Source organism: Nerophis lumbriciformis, linkage group LG05, assembly GCF_033978685.3.
Source record: "Nerophis lumbriciformis linkage group LG05, RoL_Nlum_v2.1, whole genome shotgun sequence".
In the NCBI taxonomy this organism is placed as follows: domain Eukaryota; kingdom Metazoa; phylum Chordata; class Actinopteri; order Syngnathiformes; family Syngnathidae; genus Nerophis; species Nerophis lumbriciformis.
This window is the reverse complement of record NC_084552.2, coordinates 16,826,961-16,851,529: the sequence shown is the minus strand read 5'-3', so window position 1 is coordinate 16,851,529 and position 24,569 is coordinate 16,826,961. Positions and strand designations below refer to the sequence as shown.

At 39.4% G+C, this 24,569-nt stretch overlaps 1 protein-coding gene across 2 annotated transcripts in view; it reads right to left on the bottom strand.

Annotated features, from left to right (window-relative positions):
• mblac1 (metallo-beta-lactamase domain containing 1) overlaps positions 1–23,849 on the bottom strand; it is a 53,747-nt gene extending 29,898 nt beyond the window's left edge. The window contains exons 1-2 of one of the 2 annotated variants that reach the window (XM_061961203.1): positions 23,375–23,849; positions 12,339–12,497 (exon numbers count right to left, since the gene is read on the bottom strand). In XM_061961203.1, coding sequence (XP_061817187.1) covers positions 12,339–12,497; positions 23,375–23,788 — 573 coding nt within the window. In that variant the 5' untranslated portion in view covers positions 23,789–23,849. The remainder of the gene's footprint in view (positions 1–12,338; positions 12,498–23,374) is intronic. The other variant, XM_061961204.1, reaches the window with a different exon arrangement.
• Positions 23,850–24,569: the final 720 nt, after the last annotated feature.

Here is a 24,569-nt window from a genome sequence, read left to right as displayed (position 1 = left end):
AGGGGCTGTCTCTTTCTGTTATTAAAAACTTCTGGTTCCTACAATATAGAATAATACAGTCTGCAAGGGATACAGTCTTTAAAGCACACATGATTGTGTGTGCTGCTGGTCCACTAACATTTTCATTAATTACTATTTTTTATGTAATTGTTTTTATATTGTTTTACTTTCTTTTCTATCCAAGAAAAAGGTTTTTTTTGTTTTTTTTAAATTTATTTATCTTATTTTATTCCACTTAAAAAATATATATTAAAAAAATAAATAAATAAATAAAACAAAACAAAACAAAACAAACAAGGGACCTTATCTTCACCAGACCGGGTTGTCAATGAAATCAGATTGTTCAAAAGGGTTCTTAAAACCAGGTCCAGTTCAGATTACGTCCAGATCGGGCTCAGCAACACACACCTTCACCCATGTACACTGAAAACCAGGGAACACAACAGGTTGCATACAATCCACAAACAAAAATAAATTTTCAAATTAAGCACCCATGTACAGTCCAGATCACATCCCAGATATAAATAAATTATGTAAAAGATTCAAACCAAATATTAACTGGTTTTAAAAATTTAAAATATAATTTTTTGTCATGAGAATTTAAATTTAATATTTTGAATTTAGTTTGTAATTTGTAAAAAATATATAGTTTTTTTCTTCTCATGAAATTTTCAATTGATCTCAAAATCATAATTTATGATTTAAAAAAAAAAAAGAAAAAAGTATGAATTATTTCTTTTAATGATTTTTCCGGCAACATTCCCCGTATTTTCAAATACAAATGTTGACAGGTGTGTGTTAGGCAGTTGATGCTAGCGAACAAAATGAATGCACAATTGTTCTGAGGTTTATGAGGGTTTTATGGCTGGAAGAAAACAACATTTATTGACCTTAAGGTTATCAACCATAATTGAACCTAAATTCAGGTTCTACAGCCTTTGCAGTGTACTTTGGTGACCTGTACGGCCTTTCACTCAGTGACATCCTAAATATTAATACAGTGGCCAAAAGAAAATATGCCATTTTTTTTTACTTTCATTGTTTCCGGAATTAATAACTGGTTGAGCCCCCTTTGCAACAAAACCTCCACAAAGCATTTCTAGTTGTCGATCAGACGTACATTACTTTTGTTACGCCTGGCGTTCATGCCAGAAGTTGTGCCACAAAGCATAGACGGAGAGAGTAAAAAATATTCAGTCAAAGGCTGGACTCCAGGGATGGGGTCCAGACTGAGGCCAAGGAAAAAACCTCATAGCAATGGCACACATAAACATGTTACATAGAATCAACAAAACTTGCAACAGAGGGGAGGGAGTGGGAGCTACGGAGGCCGGCTGCTGCTGTATAAGCGCTTCTCACCCGACCCATTTAAGTGCATCACTTCCTGTTAAAAATTGCACATTGACAAAGACATTTTCGAAACCGGTCAGTGTTTGTACTTTGTATTAAAATTATTAGAAGGACAAGAGTGTTGCTGGTTTTGCTTTTTATTTTCCTTATGCAACACTTCAGCTGTGCCATTTCTACATACAGCTCAAAGAAAAAGAAAAACCAAAACCCAAACAAAAACAACAAGCATAGACAAACAACACCATTTCAATACCCACATACTGTACATCGCAGGGGCCTCTGCAGTAACCCACGTCCCAAAAGAGGACAACACATTGTCATTGTCTCCTAACACTACTATACAACATTGTCACAACACAAACACAACTTTATAATCAGTGATGTACACTTCTGGAATCCAAAGGGAAGGTGAGGAAAACCCCATCCTTGTTGTCCTCAAAATAATCTAAGTTGTGTAGCTCAGTGTTTTTCAACTACTGTGCCGCGGCACACTAGTGTGCCGTGAGATATTGTCTGGTGTGCCGTGGGAAATTATGCAACTTCACCGAATTGGTCCAAAAAAATTTTTTTGCAAATCAATAATTATAATTAGGGATGTCCGATAATGGCTTTTTGTCGATATCCGATATTCCGATATTGTCCAACTCTTAATGACCGATACCGATATCAACCAATACCGATATATACATTATTATGCCTAATTTGGACAACCAGGTATGGTGAAGATAAGGTCCTTTTTAAAAAAAAAAAATTAATAAAATAAAATTAGATAAATAAATTAAAAACCTTTTCTTGAATAAAAAATAAAGTAAAACAATATAAAAACAGTTACATAGAAACTAGTAATTAATGAAAATGAGTCAAATTAACTGTTAAAGGTTAGTACTATTAGTGGACCAGCAGCACGCACAATCATGTGTGCTTACGGACTGTATCCCTTGCAGACTGTATTGATATAAATTGATGTATAATGTAGGAACCAGAATATTAATAACAGAAAGAAACAACCCTTTTGTGTGAATGAGTGTAAATGGGGTAGGGTTTTTTGGGGGGTTGGTGTACTAATTGTCAGTGTATCTTGTGTTTTTATGTTGATTTAATAAAAAAAATTAAAAATAAATTTAAAAAAAAAACCTGATACCGATAATAAAAAAAATGATACTGATAATTTCCGATATTACATTTTAAAGCATTTATCGGCCGATAATATCGGACATCTCTAATTATAATCTGCAAATACTGTGCCGTTCCTTAGTGCCCGTGCTGTGGAGAACTCGACTGTAGAACTGTGATCCCAATATGCAGACCACAGCGTGCAGGTAAAAAGGTATGCAACGCTTAAACCAAAAATAAACAAAAGGGAAAGGAAAAGGCAATGAAGCAGAGGGACGGCTAAGTAAAACGACAGTAAAACTGAACTGGCTACAAAGTAAACAGAAACAGAATGCTGGACGACAGCAAAAACTTGCAGCGTGTGGAGCAGAGACGGCGTCCACAAAGTACATCCATACATGACTTGGCAAGCAACAATGTCAACAACAAAGACGAATAGCAACAACTTAAATAGCCTTACATGCTAACACAAAGCAGGTGCGGGGAATAGCGCTCAAAGGAAGACATGAAACTGCGACAGGAAAACACCAAAATAACAGCACAAGACAAGAACTAAAGCACTACACAGGAAAACACCAACAAACTCAAAATAAGGCACGAGGAGGACCTGGTGGAGTTTCATTTTTTAACGTTTTCTGCTGGTGGTGTGCCTCCGTATTTTTAAATGAAAAAAAATGTGCCTTGCCTCAAAAAAGGTTGAAAAACACTGGTGTAGCTGCTGTTCTTAACATCACTCTAACTAACGGATTTTGGTGCAAGTAATTTCAAATTTCCAAAGATGGTACATCATAAAATGATTTTTTTTTTTTTAACACAGGAAAAGGTTGCTGCAGTGTTTGATGATATCTGGCTTGTATCTTCGCCGCTCAGAGAGAATCTTCAACCACAAACTAAATAACTGAAAGGTTGTTTTTTTTAACTACAGTGTGTTTCATTATGCTTTGTCTCTAAAAACTGAACATTTAAATGTTTTTTTCTCTAATGTGTGTGTTCTCATGTGAGAAGACAAATGGCTCTGTCGAGTATAGAGTTTATCATAAACTGAACAACCAAAAGGTTTTTTTTTCAGTGTGTGTCCTGTGTTGGGCCCAACCTTGTCTGGAAACATATTTTTTTGCGAGTTTTTCTCCTGTGTGTATTGGGTTGTGTTCTGTCAAACTGTTAATCAAAGAAAAGTTGTTAGCACAAACTGAACGGTTAAATGTTTTTTCTCTCGTGTGTGTTATTTGTGTCGCACCATGTCTGAATTATAAAGAAATCTTTGATCACAAACTGAGCAACTAAGATGCAAATCATTTCAATTCACACCAGTTTTACTCTATTGGTGAGAAGTAATCTGAAATATTGAATACATAAATTTGTAAAAATTCCATGAGGGCACAGGTGTCAAACTCAAGGGCCGAGGGCCAGATCTGGCTCGCCACTTAATTTAAAGGGGCCCGCCAAAGCCTTGAAAGAATATGGATCAATTAAGTACTCAATTTTTATTTGTTCCATTTTAATAAAAGAAAGACATGTATTGTATATCTTTTAAACTTTAATATTACTTACAGTGACGTGCGGTGAGGTCGATGGCTGGTGAGGCACTGACTTCATCACAGTCATATTTACAAACATATGAACCCTAAAGAGTATCTTATTCACCATTTGATTGGCAGCAGTTAACGGGTTATGTTTAAAAGCTCATACCAGCATTCTTCCCTGCTTGGCACTCAGCATCAAGGGTTGGAATTGGGGGTTAAATCACCAAAAATGATTCCCGGGCGCGGCGCCGCTGCTGCCCACTGCTCCCCTCACCTCCTGGGGGTGATCAAGGGGATGGGTCAAATGCAGAAGACAAATTTCACCACACCTAGTGTGTGTGTGACAATCATTGGTACTTTAACTTTACACATACAAACTGTAGCACACAAAAAAAGCACATTTAATAAAAAAAAAACGTTATTATGGTCTTACCTTTACTTATAAATGAAGTCCATGCGCAGCTGCTTCTGAACAAAAGCATCAATAACTTGTTCATAGAAGTCTTCCTTATCTTTCTTCAGTTTTAAAAGTCTCTCTGTCTCGATGGAGATGATCTTTTAATTATTACCTCCTGCTTCGATTGAAAGTCCAGTTTAGAAAACTGTTTTGTTTTAGATATGTAATCCTCCATGTTAATAATAGTCCAGGCAAGAGGAAAAAATAAACGATCGCTGCTAACTGTTGCTGCTTGTTGTCACTTCTTCTGCAGCCGCGTAGTCGCAGAAATGCTCCCTGGGATCACTAACGCCCTCTACCACCAGGAGGCGGGATTACTGAGAGCCTCACACAGTGCGTCTTCGCAGCGGTTTTATGATTGCTCAGCACAAGAAATACGTTACACACATACAGTTGTTGACAAAATACACTGTACATTATATACCTCAGCTAACTAAACTATGGAAATGTATAATATAATTCATATAGCAATACGGTCTCACTGCACAGCAGGCCAGCAGTTAGCCGAGTCATTGCGCAATCCATGGTGAGGCTCAACTGAGTGACGTGCCTCAACTGGCTGCTGACTCACCGCAAGTCTCTTCTCAGTATTTGAACGGCAAATGTGAAAATTCTGCGATTTTGAATACAAATAATCTAAAACTGGTGAAGTTAAATGGAAAATAACTTTATAGTATAATCACTGGATACATATAACAATTAAATTTTTTTTTTTTCTTTTTACATGTTTTTTCTTTCCATGATGGCACGTGAGGCCCCGCCTCAACTGCCTCCCCTGACTGCACGTCACTGATTACTTAATATTGCAACAAATACACCATCTTACATTTTTTGAAAATAAATTGTAATATTAAATATCTGCTTGACTTATGATTTCAAAGCATTCAAATACACTGTAGAAATGACAAAAGATTTCATGGTAAAAAATAAAAATAAAAATAAAAACTCATCTTAGTTGCCAGTATTTTACTGTAAAAAACCCACAATTTTTCCATTTGTAAAATTCACTGTACATTTTACAGTAAAATTGTGGTGACTGAGCTGCAATATAACAGTGTATGTAAAAAAAAAAAAATCATCAAATGCATCGGCAATTCTATAAAATGCGCCTGAAAGAGTGGCAGCACATCACAGTAGCTCCTTTGACTTCCTTCATTTTACTTTATTTTTGGTAATATTCTCAACTTTTCTTGATTTTTTTAATCACTTATCTTTACCATAAACCACTAATTATTAGGGATGTCCGATAATGGCTTATTGCCGATATCCGATATTCCGATATTGTCCAACTCTTTAATTACCGATACCGATATCAACAGATATATGCAGTCGTGGAATTAACACATTATTATGCCTAATTTGGACAACCAGGTATGGTGAAGATAAGGTACTTTTAAAAAAAAATTAATAAAATAAGATAAATAAATTAAAAACATTTTCTTGAATAAAAAAGAGAGTAAAACAATATAAAAACAGTTACATAGAAACTAGTAATTAATGAAAATGAGTAAAATTAACTGTTAAAGGTTAGTTCTATTAGTGGACCAGCAGCATGCACAATCATGTGTGCTTACGGACTGTATCCCTTGCAGACTGTATTGATATATATCAGACCTGGGCAAATTAAGGCCCGGGGGCCACATGCGGCCCGTTAAGCTTTTCGATCTGGCCCGCCGGACATTACCAAATAATTATTTTAGATCTTTAAGATGGAAACTGTAGCTGCCATTATGATGTGCAGTGATGTTTTCAAATGACCGTAAGTCTTGAACTATACAAAGTATTTAAATGGTTAGAATCTGCGCTTTTGCATGATATACTAGTTACTATGGTAATCTAAATAGTTACTATGGTAATCTAAGTCACAGCAGCTCAGACGAGTCACCAAGCAGTGTGGGTGGGGAGTGTTTCCACAGAGTGTTTCCAGAGCGGCCAGCCTGAAATCCGGGTGTCAGGGACAGACGCGGAAGGAGATTTTTACAACAAAGTTCTACAGCTTAGTGATGTATCAGATACATCAGATTGTAGGTGTTTATTTTTTGTTGCATTTTTGTTGCGTTTCGCTTGATTGTAAAATATGTCAGTCAAGAGGGATGACGTTCATATGTTGTCAATATTCAGTGTTTTATCGTTCCTTGTTAATATTGTAAATCTCACATTCTTTATTTTCATGCACATTCTGGGTGTCTCATTTTAAGGCGGTGTGTCATAACGTTTTTAGCATTCAGACATTATTGTATTTTTGTATTAGTGTTCCTAAAAATCAGATATACCGGCCTCCAGACACATTTTTTTCTAAAGATTTGGCCCCCCAAGTCAAAATAGTTGCCCAGGCCTGATATATAATGTAGGAACCAGAATATTAATAACAGAAAGAAACAGTGACATCACTATTTGGAATTATGTATAAATGTAAAAAAATAAATAAAATTAAAACTAAATACTGAATAAAAATTGCAGACACTGCATCTGCGGCGTGCCGATAAAAAACAGCTCCTAAACAGATCTCGACTGCGAATTGATTCTCATTGTTCATTCACAGGAGCCATTCAAAAGACTCGATTCGTTGGATCACAACCATATGACCATAGAGGCCATTTACTTGTGCTGTTCATATTCAATATGACTACTGTTTGTTTACCTATTCAAAGGTTTCGGGGGAAATACCCGAGCCAGATATCATGCAAAAATAGCTAAATGCGATTTGAGTGGATCTGTACACTTTTAAGAACAAATACATTTCTCAGAATTTAAAATACCGTATTTTCTTGACCGTAGGGCGCACAGGATTATAAAGCGCACTGCCGATGAGCGGGTCTATTCAGGTCTATTTTCATACAAAAGGCGCACCGGATCATAAGGCACATTAAAGGCCTACTGAAACCCACTACTACCGACCACGCAGTCTGATAGTTTACATATCAATGATGAAATCTTAACATTGCAACACATGCCAATACGGCCGGGTTAGCTTACTAAAGTGCAATTTTAAATTTCGCGCGAAATATCCTGCTGAAAATGTCTCGGTATGATGACGTCTGCGCGTGACGTCACGGATTGTAGAGGACATTTTGGGACAGCATGGTGGCCAGCTATTAAGTCGTCTGTTTTCATCGCAAAATTCCACAGTATTCTGGACATCTGTGTTGGTGAATCTTTTGCAATTTGTTCAATGAACAATGGAGACAGCAAAGAAGAAAGCTGTAGGTGGGAAGCGGTGTATTGCGGCCGACTGCAGCAACACAAACACAGCCGGTGTTTTATTGTTTACATTCCCGGAAGATGACAGTCAAGCTTTACCATTGGCCTGTGGAGAACTGGGACAACAGAGGCTCTTACCAGGAGGACTTTGAGTTGGATATGCAGACGCGGTACCGTGAGTACGCATGCAGCTGCGGCTTCCAAACATTTGATCGCTTGCCCGTACGTGTGTGCCGCTATGTGCATGTCACGTACGTAACTTTGGGGACTTTGGGGAAATATATGTGCTGTATGAACTTTGGGGAGGTGAACGGTACTTTGGACTGTGGGATTGAGTGTGTTGTGCAGGTGTTTGAGTTGTATTGGCGGGTTATATGGACGGGAGGGCGGAGGTGTTTGTTATGCGGGATTAATTTGTGGCATATTAAATATAAGCCTGGTTGTGTTGTGGCTAATAGAGTATATATATGTCTTGTGTTTATTTACTGTTTTAGTCATTCCCAGCTGAATATCAGGTCCCACCCGCCTCTCACAGCATCTTCCCTATCTGAATCGCTCCCACTGCTATGGCGTCACATTAGTGCCAAAAATCCGAGCGCATAAAAACTGTTATCGCGCGCTGATTCTCCACTTTGTGCGCGCGACCCCTTTTGCGCGCGCGTGGTGCCTTTTTGCGCACACGCAGTGCATTTCTGCGCGCGCACAGTGCCTTTCTGCGCGCGCGCCGTCTCGGTCTGTGCGCTGTCATGTTTCGTTTTGGCACTTTGGGGGCGGGTATGCTTAGACGGCCCCTTCTTTCTGATTGGTCAGGCGAAAAATGCTCAGAGCCAATCAGAAGTATAGCAGGGCGGGTCATCGTCAATATGTATCCAGATTTACGGAGGAAGAAGTGGATAAAAAAATGTTGCGTGCTGATGAAGGTTATTTCATACCACATAAACACAATACAGGGTAATACAAAATGTGACCCAAATAAATAATAAGACAACAAACACCATAATCTTTCAGCCAGAACTGGTCCACCAGCAATAACATCCAACTATAACATTATTTTATATTTTCACTTCTTCTTGAACATTTGTTTTCTAATTTATGGAATTTATTTTGATTCAGCCATAAAATTAATGAAATAATCTTTGAATTTTGTTTTTAAAATGTTAAAAATAGCATTTTAATGTATTCTGAAACAGTTTAAAATAATCAGAGAACTGACTAACACTGACCCTACACAACTATGTTGCACAATTAAGTCTTTTTTTTTTTAAAGCGAAAGAGGTCATTGCAACAGGTACAGCATCCTATGTCATATCTACATGTAATAAGATTTGTAACAACGCAAACCGTTTGTAAATTGGTTGAAAATCGAGCAAGTTATGGTAATTTAATTAGTACATGTATCATTGACATCAATGTAATGATTGAGGCTAGCTGTCCGAGGTAAGATGGCTACAACGTTGCTACACTGGAGAATTATTGGTCATATGAAAAATGTTCAGAGCCAATCAGAAAGGAGGGGCCGTCTAAGCATACCCGCCCCCAAAGTGCCAAAAAGAAACATGACAGCGCGAGGAGAGATGCCAGGAGTACACAGAGAGCACACAGACCGAGACGGCTCGCGCGCAGAAAGGCACCGCGCACGCGCAAAAAGACACCACACGCGCGCAAAAGGGTGTCGTGCGCGCGCACAAAGTGGAGAATCAGCGCGCGATAACAGTTTTTATGCGCTTGGATTTTTGGCACTAATGTGACACCATACACTGCCCTCTAGTCCTTCACTCTTACTTTCCTCATTCACAAATCTTTCATCCTCGCTCAAACTAATGGGGAAATCGTCGCTTTCTCGGTCCGAATCGCTCTCGCTGCTGGTGGCCATGAGTGTAAACAATGTGCAGATGTGTGGAGCTCCACAACCGGTGACGTCACGCGCATATCGTCTGCTACTTCCGGTACAGGCAAGGCTTTTTTTTATCAGCGACCAAAAGTTGCAAACTTTATCGTCGATGTTCTCTACTAAATCCTTTCAGCAAAAATATGGCAATATCGCAAAAAGATCAAGTATGAAACATAGAATGGACCTGCTATCCCCGTTTAAATAAGAAAATCGCATTTCAGTAGGCCTTTAAAGGGGTCAAATTATGATTTTTTTCAAAATTTTTAAAAGACTTCCTTGTGGCCTACATAACATGTACCGTGTTTTCCGCACTATAAGGCGCACCGGATTGTAAGGCGCACCTTCAATGAATGGCATATTTAAAAACTTTGTTCATATATAAGGCGCACCGGATTATAAGGCGCACCTATGCATCCATTAGATGGAGCTGCGCTAAAGGGAATGTCAACAAAACAGTCAAACTTTATTAATAGATTACAAACCAGCGTTCTGACAACTCTGTTCACTCCCAAATTAATACACAGCTGATTTGCTCGTGTTACGGTAAATCAAACGTTAGTGCAATCACAATATAGTAACACTCGAAATAGTGCAGAGCAATAACAATATATCAATAACTCAATGTTGCTCAAACGTTAATGTCACACAACACCACACACAAAATAAACATGTAAAGCTCACTTTATGAAGTTATTCCTCATCCAAGAATCGCTTGAATTCTTCTTCTTCAGTGACCGAATTAAACAGTTGGGCGAATACGGCATCCAACATGCTCCGTCTCGTCGAAGTCGTCATTAATCGAGTCAGTGTCGCTGCTGTTGTCGAACAGTTCAGTGACAATTCCTGCCTTGCTGAAAGCTCGGACCACATGAGACTGATATATCAGCCCAGGCGTATGTCGTCCGGCACTGTCTCCCTGTCTTGGTGAACGTGTGTTCGCCTTCTGTCATCCGTGTTCTACTGCGTGACTGATCGCCTTGAGTTTAAACTCTGCGTCGTAAGCGTGTCTCTTAATAGGCGCCATTTTGGGGTCTTTACATAAACACACAAATGGAAATGAAACGTCATATATCCCAGCATGCACCGCGCGCTTCTTCTTCTTCTCTGAGGGCGGCTGCTTACCATAGAAGTTCTTCTTCTTCTTTTACGGGGGAAAATGAAGTTGGTGGCTGCTTACCGTAGTTGCGAGACCTAAACTTTATGAAAATGAAGTTTAGGTTTGTTGTGGCTCAATATTAGTCCATATATAAGGCTCACCGGATTATAAGGCACACTGTCAGCTTTTGAGAAAATTGGAGGGTTTTAGGTGCGCCTTATAGTGCGGAAAATACGGTAATGGTGGTTCTTTGGTCAAAATGTTGCATAGATTATGTTTTACAGATCATCTTCAAGTCGCTTTCTGACAGTCGCATCAGGTTGCGCCGTTTTGTGGGAAGTCTTATTTACGTGGCTCACCTCCGTCATCTTCGTTGTAGCGTGCAAGAACGGGGGTGCCAAAAAATGTAGCTAACTGTTTTAATGACATTCAGACTTTACTTCAATCAATAACGGAGCAGCATCTCCTCATCCGTGGCTCACTAGTGCAACAACAACGCTAGAAATGTATCCCGTGAAAAAACGTCCGACAGGAACTCTCTAATAACTAAAGTTCCGTGGGTGAATTATAAAAACCCACACCGGTAGTTTTTAGTGTTTCCATAGCGAGATACAAGTTAGAACTTTACACTACTTTATATTACAAATGGCAACAGCAGAGGGTGAATGTCCCATAACAAGAAGATAGAGAAAAAGAAGAAGCTTATCGACTACGGCATTGGCACGGACTACAGTAGCGGACGTGCGTAAATTTTCAGGACTTTTGCAGATCTCAAATACACGTCAGCAGGTACTACAAATTTAAAAAAGTTGCTTTTGCATAATATTGCGAAACAAAACACCAGTTAATATGTCTGCTAATGGGTGCCATTTTGCTGTCCTTATACACACACCATAGTAATACTTGTATCTCTGACTACGGTAGCCGTAATGGGCCGACAAACCATCATGCAGTGCGGCTTCAAAGTCATACTAAAACATTTTGACAGATTTTTGAGTGCAGTGTGTAATCTTCTTTTCTTTTAACATTTAAATAATATATAACTTAACATTTAAAGTTATGGTGTTGTTTACTGGCGTCATATTGCAGACTTACATATATCTCTTATGTGTGACTGCCATCTACTGGTCACACTTATAATTTCACCATGTACCAAATAAAATTGCTTCGAGGTCGGTAAGCACAACCAGAATTATTCCGTACATTAGGCTCACCGAGTTATAAGGCGCACTGTCGAGTTTTGAGGAAGTTAAAAGGATTTTAAGTGTGCTTTATAGCCCGAAAAATACGGTATTCAGGATCACTTTTCAAGCTATCTGGTCGACCATACTTGCAAGGAGTAAAAGTAAAAAATTATGGAGGCACTTAATTTCTACACAACTCGTAATCTGAGGTGTCTATACCTGGAGTGTGCATGTATCACTCGGATTGTTTGATTCTGTCGCTGCTGAACTTGCAATTGAAGGACTCTCCTTCTGGAGCTCAATCTTTTCAAACGAACAGGAGAGTGTTGTCCACCTAAATAAATGAACTAAGCCACTGTGTGACACAAAGGGCACCTGTAAATTTAATACTTGGAAGAGAATGTTCGCCGGGTGTACCATCATCAATTATTTGTTACAAAAACGAATTCCTGAGGACCCGAAAAGGAACGCCATGTCCTGGTACGATGACATCGGCTGTCTGCAACGCCTTCTGGCGACTCACTTCCTGTACCGCAGTGTTGGCACTCAGGTGGCGCCAGGTGTCCTCATCACAGCAGCTGTCAAATAGGTCTCCAGCGACCAGCAGCGTGCCAGCTGACGTGCCTCTCACCTGCACGCTCACGTCCTGCCCCGTGTGGCCAGGAGTGGGTAGTACACACACCTGAAGACAACACAAGCGACATTAATGAATGACGTAAAAAAGTTGTAAAATGACATAATATAATGCAGAATTTACACGTAGGAATTCGTAATAATAGGAGATCAAAACTACGAGATGAAAGTCATAATACTGGAAAAAAATAACATATTTTTTTGTTTGTATTATGTTTTTTTATGTATAAGTTACACTTGTATTACTTTGTTTGGTCAATAGGCGGTGCTAGAGATACACTGTGTTTGGCAGGGGAAGAAAAATGGGGTGATTGTGACATCCATCCCAATTTTTGTGATCAGAGGGAGCTAACAGCTTGTGCTGCTGTGTTGACATCAGCGGCTCGAGGGCTGTTTTCACGCCTCGGAGTTTATTCTAGATCATAAATCAGGCCTCCCACCTGGATAGAAGGATGACCACATAATCTGACGAGTTGGTCAAATTAAGCAGCCAATTTAGACCCAGAAATGGTGAGAAAGACACGAAAAGACGCTTGGTTTTACCTTTTTTCTTCCCGAGAATTATGAGTCATTCTTCATCTAAACGGAAATATTTGAACATCTTAAAGGGGAACATTATCACCAGACCTATGTAAGCGTCAATATATACCTTGATGTTGCAGAAAAAAGACCATATATTTTTTTAACCGATTTTCGAACTCTAAATGGGTGAATTTTGGCGAATTAAACGCCTTTCTATTATTCGCTCTCGGAGCTTGATCGGGAAGCAATCCGCCATTTTCTCAAACACCGAGTCAAATCAGCTCTGTTATTTTCCGTTTTTTCGACTGTTTTCCGTACCTTGGAGACATCATGCCTCGTCGGTGTGTTGTCGGAGGGTGTAACAACACGAACAGGGACGGATTCAAGTTGCACCAGTGGCCCAAAGATGCGAAAGTGGCAAGAAATTGGACGTTTGTTCCGCACACTTTACCGACGAAAGCTATGCTACGACAGAGATGGCAAGAATGTGTGGATATCCTGCGACACTCAAAGCAGATGCATTTCCAACTGGACTGGACAGATCAGCTTTCAGGAAAAGAGAGCGGATGAGGGTATGTCTACAGAATATATTAATTGATGAAAACTGGGCTGTCTGCACTCTCAAAGTGCATGTTGTTGCCAAATGTATTTCATATGCTGTAAACCTAGTTCATAGTTGTTAGTTTCCTTTAATGCCAAACAAACACATACCAATCGTTGGTTAGAAGGCGATCGCCGAATTCGTCCTCGCTTTCTCCCATGTCGCTGGCTGTCGTGTCGTTTTCGTCGGTTTCGCTTGCATACGGTTCAAACCGATATGGCTCAATAGCTTCAGTTTCTTCTTCAATTTCGTTTTCGCTACCTGCCTACCAGAGGTGGGACCAAGTCATTGTTTTGCAAGTCACAAGTAAGTCTCAAGTCTTTGCCCTCAAGTCCGAGTCAAGTCCCGAGTCAAGACAGGCAAGCCCCGAGTCAAGTCCAAAGTCAAGACTGGAAAGTCTCAAGTCAAGTCCTAAGTCCTGCATTTTGAGTTTTGAGTCCTTTCAAGTCCTTTTAACCACAGACTAATATATTAACACAGATTGTGTATGCTTTTCAAACGCTGTATTTATTTATTAAAACAAGTGCATTTTAAATTGCAGGAAAGAAAATTGTGCTGACATTGCACTTTATAATAGCACTATTAACCAGTCATTTTAAACATTAACTCATTCCTTTACAGAACAAACACATTGAAAAATAAAGTGCAAATGTACTTATTTGTACAAAAGTGTTAACATTGAAAAAACATGACATATACGTGAACATAACAAAAAAGTTGTACTTTTTATATGTCAGGGCCCTATGCTGCATTGCATTTGCAAAAGACCAAATTAGCCAAGAGTCTGTCAGTCATTTGTGCACGATGGGGGCGTAGTATGATGCCACCATGGCTGAAAACTCGCTCCACTGGAGCACTGGAGGCAGGCACTGCCAAGACTCTCATGGCCACTCGGAACAGTGAAGGAAGAGTCTTCATGTTCAATGCCCAGAACAAAAGGGGGAGAGAGTTGTTTTGGGTTGGTGCACTACTTGTAAGTGTATCTTGTGTTTTTTATGTTGATTTAATTAAAAAAAGAAAAAAAAAAAAATTATTTCTTGTGCGGCCCGATACCAATCGATCCACGGACCAGTACCGGGCCGTGGCCCGGTGGTTGGGGACCGCTGAGGTAAACAACCAACAGTATGTCAGAAAGCTAGCTAAAACGGTACACATATTCATAATATAGTATACATTTTAACTGACCTTTATTTTACTATTTTTGTCTTTTTTTAGGTGGCTAAAATACGCGGTGCTGCTGACCGCCGTCTAACGTTACGTGTGATATATTGACTAACGTAACCCTGCTTAAAAAAAAATCACTGAACAGAACAAAAAGTATGAATAAGGTAGTGAACTGCAACAGATTCCCGTGTTTGCAATAACGTTATAACGTTAGCAGTGAGTTTACAGCCTCGCTGATTTAACTACACAGCAAATAAAAGTCACGTTACTTAGCCAATAAACGTTATCTTACATTCAAAACTTACCGTTCTTTGTGCAACTTCAAATGCCGGACGAAGTTGGAAGTTGTTGCCTCTCCATCAGTAATTTTCGAACCGCATGTGTTGCATACTGCAAACCGTTTTGTGTTGACCACCTCGTAATTTTTATACCCAAACAAAATTATTTTAGGTATCATTTTTTGTTCACTGGTGTGTGGTTTGGACATGTCTTCTTCGTTGGTTGTCCTGCAATTTGATTGGATGAATGCTGTGTGATGAAAACAAAGTAGATCTAATTTGATTGGCTGTTGTACTGAGACCACACCAGCTGACACACGCAACGCTGATAGACAAGTACACAATGAAAAATACAGAGCGCTCCCGAATAACTTTTTCATCTTTGGGTTTTGGGGAAAGTAGCAAGTCATGTCAAGTCATGTCAATTCAAAAGGCTCAAGTCCAAGTGAAGTCACAAGTCATTGATGTTAAAGTCTAAGTCGAGTTGCAAGTCTTTTTACATTTTGTCAAGTCGAGTCTAAAGTCATCAAATTCATGACTCGAGTCTGACTCGAGTCCAAGTCATGTGACTCGAGTCCACACCTCTGCTGCCTACACACTAAAACCATCCGTTTCAATACATGCGTAATCTGTTGAATCGCTTAAGCCACTGAAATCCGAGTCTGAATCCGAGCTAATGTCGCTATACCTTGCTGTTCTAACCGCCATGTTTGTTTGTATTGGCATCACTGTGAGACGTCACAGGAAAATGGACGGGTGTATATAACGATGGTTAAAATCAGGCACTTTGAAGCTTTTTTTAGGGATATTGCGTGATGAGTAAAATTTTGAAAAAAACTTCGAAAAATAAAATAAGCCACTGGGAACTGATTTTTAATGGTTTTAACCCTTCTGAAATTGTGATAATGTTCCCCTTTAACAGTCGGCAATCTAATGACAGCAGACCCTGTACAGTAAGTGATGTTTTCTTAGGTTTGTTGGCTCTTATAAAGTCTGCAGTGAGTAATAATCAGTGATGATGTTTAAATCATGCACATAGCGGCACGCACGTACGGGCAAGCGATCAAATGTTTGGAAGCCGCAGCTGCATGCGTACTCACGGTACCGCGTCTGCGCATCCAACTCAAAGTCCTCCTGGTAAGAGTCTCTGTTGTCCCAGTTCTCCACTGGCCAATGGTAAAATATTGCGCCTTCAAATGCTTAAAATGATCAAAATACATAAATATTACATGTTATTATGAATGTGTCTGTTACTACATGACATATATACTTACAGTGTGTATATACAACCTTAATGGATGGTTATTTAGTGGGCTTTATAAGCAGAATAGAACGACGCCCATAGGCTCCATTGTAAACAGGTTTTTGATCGCATTTAATTAATATTTAGAATGCATTAAAAAGGAAAAACATATGTGTTCTTCTCTTACATAAGGATTGCAAATGATAGGCAAAGTTCCAAAATAAGTAACTTTTCAACCTTTGTAACATATTTCCATAACTTTTGGGATGATACATGAACTTCCAACTACAAACCCCGTTTCCATATGAGTTGGGAAATTGTGTTAGATGTAAATATAAACGGAATACAATGATTTGCAAATCCTTTTCAACCCATATTCAATTGAATGCACTACAAAGACAAGATATTTGATGTTCAAACTCATAAACTTTTTTTTTTTTTTGCAAATAATAATTAACTTAGAATTTCATGGCTGCAACACGTGCCAAAGTAGTTGGGAAAGGGCATGTTCACCACTTTGTTACATGGCCTTTAACAACACTCAGTAAACGTTTGGGAACTGAGGAGACACATTTTTTAAGCTTCTCAGGTGGAATTCTTTCCCATTCTTGCTTGATGTACAGCTTAAGTTGTTCAACAGTCCGGGGATCTCCGTTGTGGTATTTTAGGCTTCATAATGCGCCACACATTTTCAATGGGAGACAGGTCTGGACTACAGGCAGGCCAGTCTAGTACCCGCACTCTTTTACTATGAAGCCACGTTGATGTAACACGTGGCTTGGCATTGTCTTGCTGAAATAAGCAGGGGCGTCCATGGTAACGTTGCTTGGATGGCAACATATGTTGCTCCAAAACCTGTATGTACCTTTCATCGTTAATGGCGCCTTCACAGATGTGTAAGTTACCCATGTCTTGGGTACTAATACACCCCCATACCATCACAGATGCTGGCTTTTCAACTTTGCGCCTATAACAATCCGGATGGTTCTTTTCCTCTTTGGTCCGGAGGACACGACGTCCACAGTTTCCAAAAACAATTTGAAATGTGGACTCGTCAGACCACAAAACACTTTTCCACTTTGTATCAGTCCATCTTAGATGAGCTCAGGCCCAGCGAAGCCGACGGCGTTTCTGGGTGTTGTTGATAAACGGTTTTCACCTTGCATAGGAGAGTTTTAACTTGCACTTACAGATGTAGCAACCAACTGTAGTTACTGACAGTGGGTTTCTGAAGTGTTCCTGAGCCCATGTGGTGATATCCTTTACACACTGATGTCGCTTGTTGATGCAGTACAGCCTGAGAGATCGAAAGTCATGGGCTTAGCTGCTTACGTGCAGTGATTTCTCCAGATTCTCTGAACCCTTTGATGATATTACGGACCGTAGATGGTGAAATCCCTAAATTCCTTGCAATAGCTGGTTGAGAAAGGTTTTTCTTAAACTGTTCAACAATTTGCTCACGCATTAGTTGATAAAGTGGTGACCCTTGCCCCATCCTTGTTTGTGAATGACTGAGCATTTCATGGAATCTACTTTTATACCCATCATCGCACCCACCTGTTCCCAATTTGCCTGTTCACCTGCGGGATGTTCCAAATAAGTGTTTGATGAGCGTTCCTCAACTTTATCAGTATTTATTGCCACCTTTCCCAACTTCTTTGTCACATGTTGTTGGCATCAAATTCTAAAGTTAATGATTATTTGCAACAACAAAAAAATGTTTATGAGTTTGAACATCAAATATGTTGTCTTTGTAGCATATTCAACTGAATATGGGTTGAAAATGATTCGCAAATCATTGTATTCCGTTTATATTTACATCTAACACAATTTCCCAACTCATATGGAAACGGGGTTTGTAGTCGAACGACACCTCTGTCTGGCCTGAGGGGGTCTGTATCCCTTTTACTGGCACTTAGCAACTTTGAGGAGGGGGGCAGGAACCCTGCCACACACAAAACTACAAATGTGCTGACTTTGCTTTACGGCATAAGTCCCTTCCCCTTTCCCCAGTCGTTAAAAAGACAGAAGTTGCTGCCAAAGCCTGCGTGCCGCTAGAAAACTGAAAGAAGAAGAAGAATAACGCCGACGTCCAATTACTGCTATCATGGCCGAAGCTCCGAAACAAACAAAGAAACGAAAAGTTTTGTCAGAGGAGACAAAAAAAGAAAAACGGAGCTTATAAAGTCAGGATCAACATTGCCCTGGCTTTCAGAGCGATGCTGCCTTGGCTCTGTTCCTGCTAAAACTACTAAGTGACTTTCGATGCTCAAATCAAAATGATAATGCTAATGTTAGCTATTGTAAACTTGCTGGGTAGCAATAAATAGCCACCAGTATAATAGTTCCACACTACTTCTTTCAAAAAAACTCTTTGCTTCGGACCTGCATTCGCCCCGATGTATTCTTGTTAGTAGCGTCATGTTTGTAGCACAATCCAAGATCATTTCTTGATAGTGTCTGCTATTTAACATCAGCATAGCCATTAAAGACTAATATTTGTGACAATATTACAGCGGACATCATGTCAGTGTGATGTTATATGCGCTAGTCCTCATGGGACATGTGGTCTTCTGGCAAAACACTACCGCTTTGGTCCACCCTGTGTACATTATTAATATTTGAGTTAGGGCTGGGCGATATGGCCTTTTATTAATATCTCGATATTTTTGGTTGGGCATTTTGTGGGTGTGGCCCCGGCCGGAGATGTTGACATGCAGTTTCAAGCACTCTTCATTCTCTAGCGGGCGACTTTTCAAATGATGCTACAAATTAGCAGTACTGCTACTTTTTGTAGCAACGCTTTTGCCACATAATTGTTTGACATATTCCCGCTTGAAGCCAAACCACCGCCAGACGATGCACCCCGTGCTGTTTTTCTTGGGAATTAATTCTTCCTCCATTTGTTACCAGATTCGCACCTTCTTTCTCTCGTATTACCACTCGCAACGCACCGTTAGCATCACAGCTAATGTTACCCATGTAGCTACCTCTCTGCTCGGGGAGGGCGTGTGACGTTACACACGTGACGTATGTAAGAAAGGTGCGCTTGTTTAAGTCTCTGTGAGAAGGAGAGACAAGAAAGAGGGAGAAACGCCTGTAGTGTAATGCCCGCAGCTAAAAGCAACTGTGTGAGAACGTTTACTCGAATATCACGATATAGTAATTTTCTATATCGCACAGAGACAAACCCGCGATATATCGAGTATATCAATATATCGCCAAGCCCTATTTTGAGTAATCTCTTGTCTAGCAACAATTAACAGTCTTTATATGCCTTAAGTATGTATTTGTATTGACTCACCTTAACTGCCTGGTCCTGTTTTATGTCTAAAAGATAAGACACTTTTATATCCCGCTGATGCATTTCTCGTGCCCTGCAGAGATCTCTCTGCTTGGTTCTTCTCACATACCTCCCACATGTTCCAAGAACATAAGACAAGGACTGTTCTAATGGCAAATATTACTCATTTATATTGTATTTGTCTTTTGGTAAAAGATTACTCTTCAAATGGGTTTATTTTGTGACTGATGCTGTATTGCTGCTTTCCCAAGGTTTGATCAAGCCATTCCGATATCACTAACCTTTTCTGGACATTTCCTTATCGAGTAGGCAAAAATTCAAAATCCTTCCCGTCTGACTATGTAGCGAGCAGACGTGTGGAGCTCCAACTGAACATTTCATTAAGCCTCTTCCTTTCCTCTGGTTAGCTCATGTATCTTTTTTTTGTGTTTGATCAATGTTAATTTGCATTAAGACATTTAAATATAAAATATATATACAATTATACATTAAATATATATATTTTTTAAAGTCAAATCAACGACCATTTTACGACCCCCCTGCAGTACCTCTACGGATCCCTTGGGGGTCCTGGACATACTGTTGAAGACCACTGCTCTACTGTATATGACAAGAGCGCTCAGCTGTTTTCCCCCTGCAAAAACGCCAATTGAAGATCCTCTATATCAGGGGTCCCCAACCTTTTTTGCACCAGGGATCGTTTTAATGTAGGCATTATCATTACGGACCGGCCTTCAATCAATGTATCCATGTGTTGCAGACAAATACGACAAAAATAAGCGAATGAAAAATGCAAGTCTCCATAATGCTGAATTAGTGGGTGTTTTGGACTTGTTTCTTTGCGATGAGATGGCAGGTTGATAGTTTATACCAACCAACCATAGGTGCCACAACAAAAAGGCCTTAGAGCAGGGGTCACCAACGCGGTGCCCGCGGGCACCAGGTCGCCCGTAAGGACCAGATGAGTAGCCCGCTGGCCTGTTCTAAAAATAGCTCAAATAGCAGCACTTACCAGTGAGCTGCCTCTATTTTTTAAATTGTATTTATTTACTAGTAAGCTGGTCTCGCTTTGCTCGACATTTTTAATTCTAAGAGAGACAAAACTCAAATAGAATTTGAAAATCCAAGAAAATATTTTAAAGACTTGGTCTTCACTAACTGACAAAGAAACAGATAAAAGATTTGGTGTCCAGTTCAAAGTGTGACAAGATTTATTTAAAAATTTGAGAGTTGACTTTTGTATTTTACATGAGTTATTATTTGTACAAACATGATGCAAAGTAATTCATGATTTGTTAAAAAATGTTAGTGGCTAGCTCATACTTGCCAACCCTCCCGGATTTTCCGGGAGACTCCCGAAATTCAGCGCCTCTCCCAAAAATCTCCCGAAATTCAGGCGGACTCAGGTCCTCCACAATATAAAAAAGCGTACCTGCCCAATCACGTTATAACTATAGAATGATGGAGGGCGAGTTCTTGGTTTCTTATGTGGGTTTATTGTTAGGCAGTTTCATTAACATCCTCCCAGCGTGGCAACAACACATAACAACAGCAGTCACTTTTTTGTATACCGTAAAGCAGTTCGTCTGCCGTAAACAGCAATGTTGTGACACTCTTAAACAGGACAATACTGCCATCTAGTGCATTTGATGAAAGCACTTTTGTGCGTGCCACACAGCAATGCATATCAGAGAGGGTGTTCAGCATGGTTCGAAAAATAGTGACAGAGAATAGAACAAGGATGGACAATTCAACCCTTAACTCAACAATGAGTAGATGAGTGTTATGTGTGTGTATATGTGTAAATAAATGAACACTGAAATTCAAGTATTTATTTTATATATATATATATATATATATATAATTAAAAAATAAAAATAAAAAAATATATATATATATAGCTAGAATTCATTGAACGTCAAGTATTTCTTTATATATATATATATATATATATATATATATATATATATATATATGAAATACTTGACTTGGTGAATTCTAGCTGTAAATATACTCCTCCCATTTTAGCCACGCCCCCAACCACGTCCAGTCCAACGAGTGCTGGCTCAGTTACATAATATGTGCGGCTTTGGCACGCACGCTGAAGTGAATGCAACGCATACTTGATCTTCAGCGATACAGGTTACACTGAGAGTGCCAGTATAAAAACCTTTAACATTGTTAGAAATATACGCCACACTGTGAATCCACACCAAACAAGAATGACAAACACATTTCGGAAGAACATCCGCACAGTAACACAACATAAACACAACAGAACAAATACCCAGAACCCTTTGCAGCACTAACTCTTCCGGGACGCTACAATATACACTCCCGCTACCTCCAAACCCCCCCGCCCCCCACACACACACACACACACATACATACACACACCTTGTAGCGTCAGGTTCCAGGTGTTGTGCCGGATAATGCACCCCCGGCGTAGAATGCACCCCCTGACGGGAGTGTTATATCAACTAAAGCCCACACTTAAAGTTTCCACGTGCAAGATTGAATGTATTTGAAAAAGTGATTTAATAAGAAGCCAAAAGTGCAAAAACAATAATGTTCGTGTTGGAGGAGTTGTGAGTGAATGAAATATGAAATCCGTGCTGCAGTCTGTACCTAATGTTGTGGCCCAGCAGCGTACCCACAACATTATTGGGTTAACTTTTAAAGTATCTAGAAACGTATAGGAATAATATTTACAATATGAAGAAACACGGAGCAGTGAAGAACTATTACCTTCTCATTCAAAAGTCCGAAGGAAGAGGAAGTAATCGAAAAAACAGCAAAGACACTTCCCGCACCGGACAGCCGGTTCTTCAAAATAAAAGTGATACTTCAAAATGAAATATAACACCCTGTCTAGTTCATAATATAGCGCAACAACATCACACTATTACATAAGCACACATGATTGTGTGTGCTGCTGGTCCACTAATAGTACTAACCTTTAACAGTTAATTTTACTCATTTTTATTAATTACTGGTTTCTATGTCACTGCTTTTATATTGTTTTACTGTCTGTTTTATTCAAGAAAATGTTTTTAATTTATTTATCTTTGTTAAGATTGATCTGCGCTCTTGCTCTGTGTAGTACTGTGTATCTTTGTTCAAAGGTTGGATGTTATAGCGCATGTTCCCCTCTTGGGGCGCTCTGGTGCTGTGTGCTGGTTAGGACCGCAGCAGTTGTATGTTCAAGCGAAGCAGAAATAAAAGTCTCCTCGTGCCTGAGGACGTTGAACAGACTCGATGAAAGTGTCGTTTATGTGCACGCAGAAAAGAAACCACGAAGCTCAAACACCTTAACAATCTTTTTTTATTTTTTATTTAAAGGACCTTATCTTCACCATACCTGGGTGTCCAAGTTAGGCATACTAATGTGTTTAATTCCACGACTGTATATATCGGTATCGGTAATTAAGAGTTGGACAATATCAGAATATCGGCAAAAAAAGTCATTATCGGACATCCCTAAATATAACTAAATAAAATCTTGCATAACTAATAGGATAAAAAGTTAAATACAAATGACTTCAATAAAATAATTAATATCAGGTAAAAGCCAAATCAAAAAGGTGGGTCTTAAGCCTGCTTTTAAAAACATGAACGTTATATGTTCCCTAGGAACTATTGTTTGTGTTGCAATAGGGACTTTATTGAGTGATGCACCGGAGAAGGAAAATGGCTCGTATTGTACTGTTGTGAACGTGTCTGCCGAAGTTGAACAATAAATGACGGCCCAGTTTGGTCTAAATAATCAATTCTGTAGTCCGTGTGTGGAAAAGGAACATAATTTAACACTTACGTGCTCGTCCACGATGTGTGGGCACCCCTGTGCCAACGTGCTGGGTGTATAAATGTCCCCATGACTTATGTCATGTCCTACTATCATAACTGACGAGTGGAAAAGACTGAGGTTACCAACATGGTCGGAATGTCCGTGAGTCCCCACAACTAGGTGGATGTCCCCGGGCTCCAAACCCCGGTCTTTGAGCGCCTTGAGGAGGAAGTCTCTGTCCCATGGCCCCCCGGTGTCCACCAGGATATTGTTATTGTTGTGTCCCGTTATTAACGTGATGCTTCCGTCTGCCTTAAATGTCCCGTCCTGCTGGGGCTGATAATAGCCTACTTTAAGGACAGACACGGAGTACGGACAACCAGGAAAGTCCAGCTGTGATTCAGACAGAGGAATTAATTGGAATTGACTACTTGACGCCATTTGGAGACGCTGCGAGTTCGACTACCCGATGTACAACTTTTTGCAAACATCCGGTCTCATGTCCGGTCTGACCTATTTTTTTTTTTAATGTTTTTTTTTTTTTTTTATTGAACCACAAACATGCCCTTATAATTCACACAAAAATCAAGCCGCTTTCAACATCAAGGAAAGAAAACAAAAGCAAATACAGATAGAGTGATAATACTAAAAAATATGGAAGAAAAAAAAAAGACGAAAAAAAGGGCGACCTAAATCACTTTAAATGTTTTAACAAGGATATCACTTTAAGGGTTTTTGTACTCGTAATCATTCTCCAAGATTTGATTGATGATTGTAACCCATTAAGCCAATTAGAAAATGTAGGCCTTACTTTCATAAATCGACATTTATGTAGAACAGATGTGTCAAACCCTACTTGCCAACCTTGAGACCTCCGATTTCGGGAGGTGGGGGGCGGGGGCGTGGTTGGGGGCGGGGGGCGTGGTTAAGAGGGGAGGAGTATATTTACAGCTAGAATTCACCAAGTCAAGTATTTCATATATATATATATATATATATATATATATATATATATATATATATCAGTGACGTGCGGTCATGGAAAGAAAAAAATGTAAAAAGAAAAAAAATGTATTAAATTGTTATATGTATTCAGTGATTATACTATAAAGTTATTTTCCATTTAACTTCACCAGTTTTAGATAATTTTTTATTCAAAATCGCTGAATTTTCACATTTGCCGTTCAAATACTGAGAAGGGACGGTGCAGTGATCAGCAGCC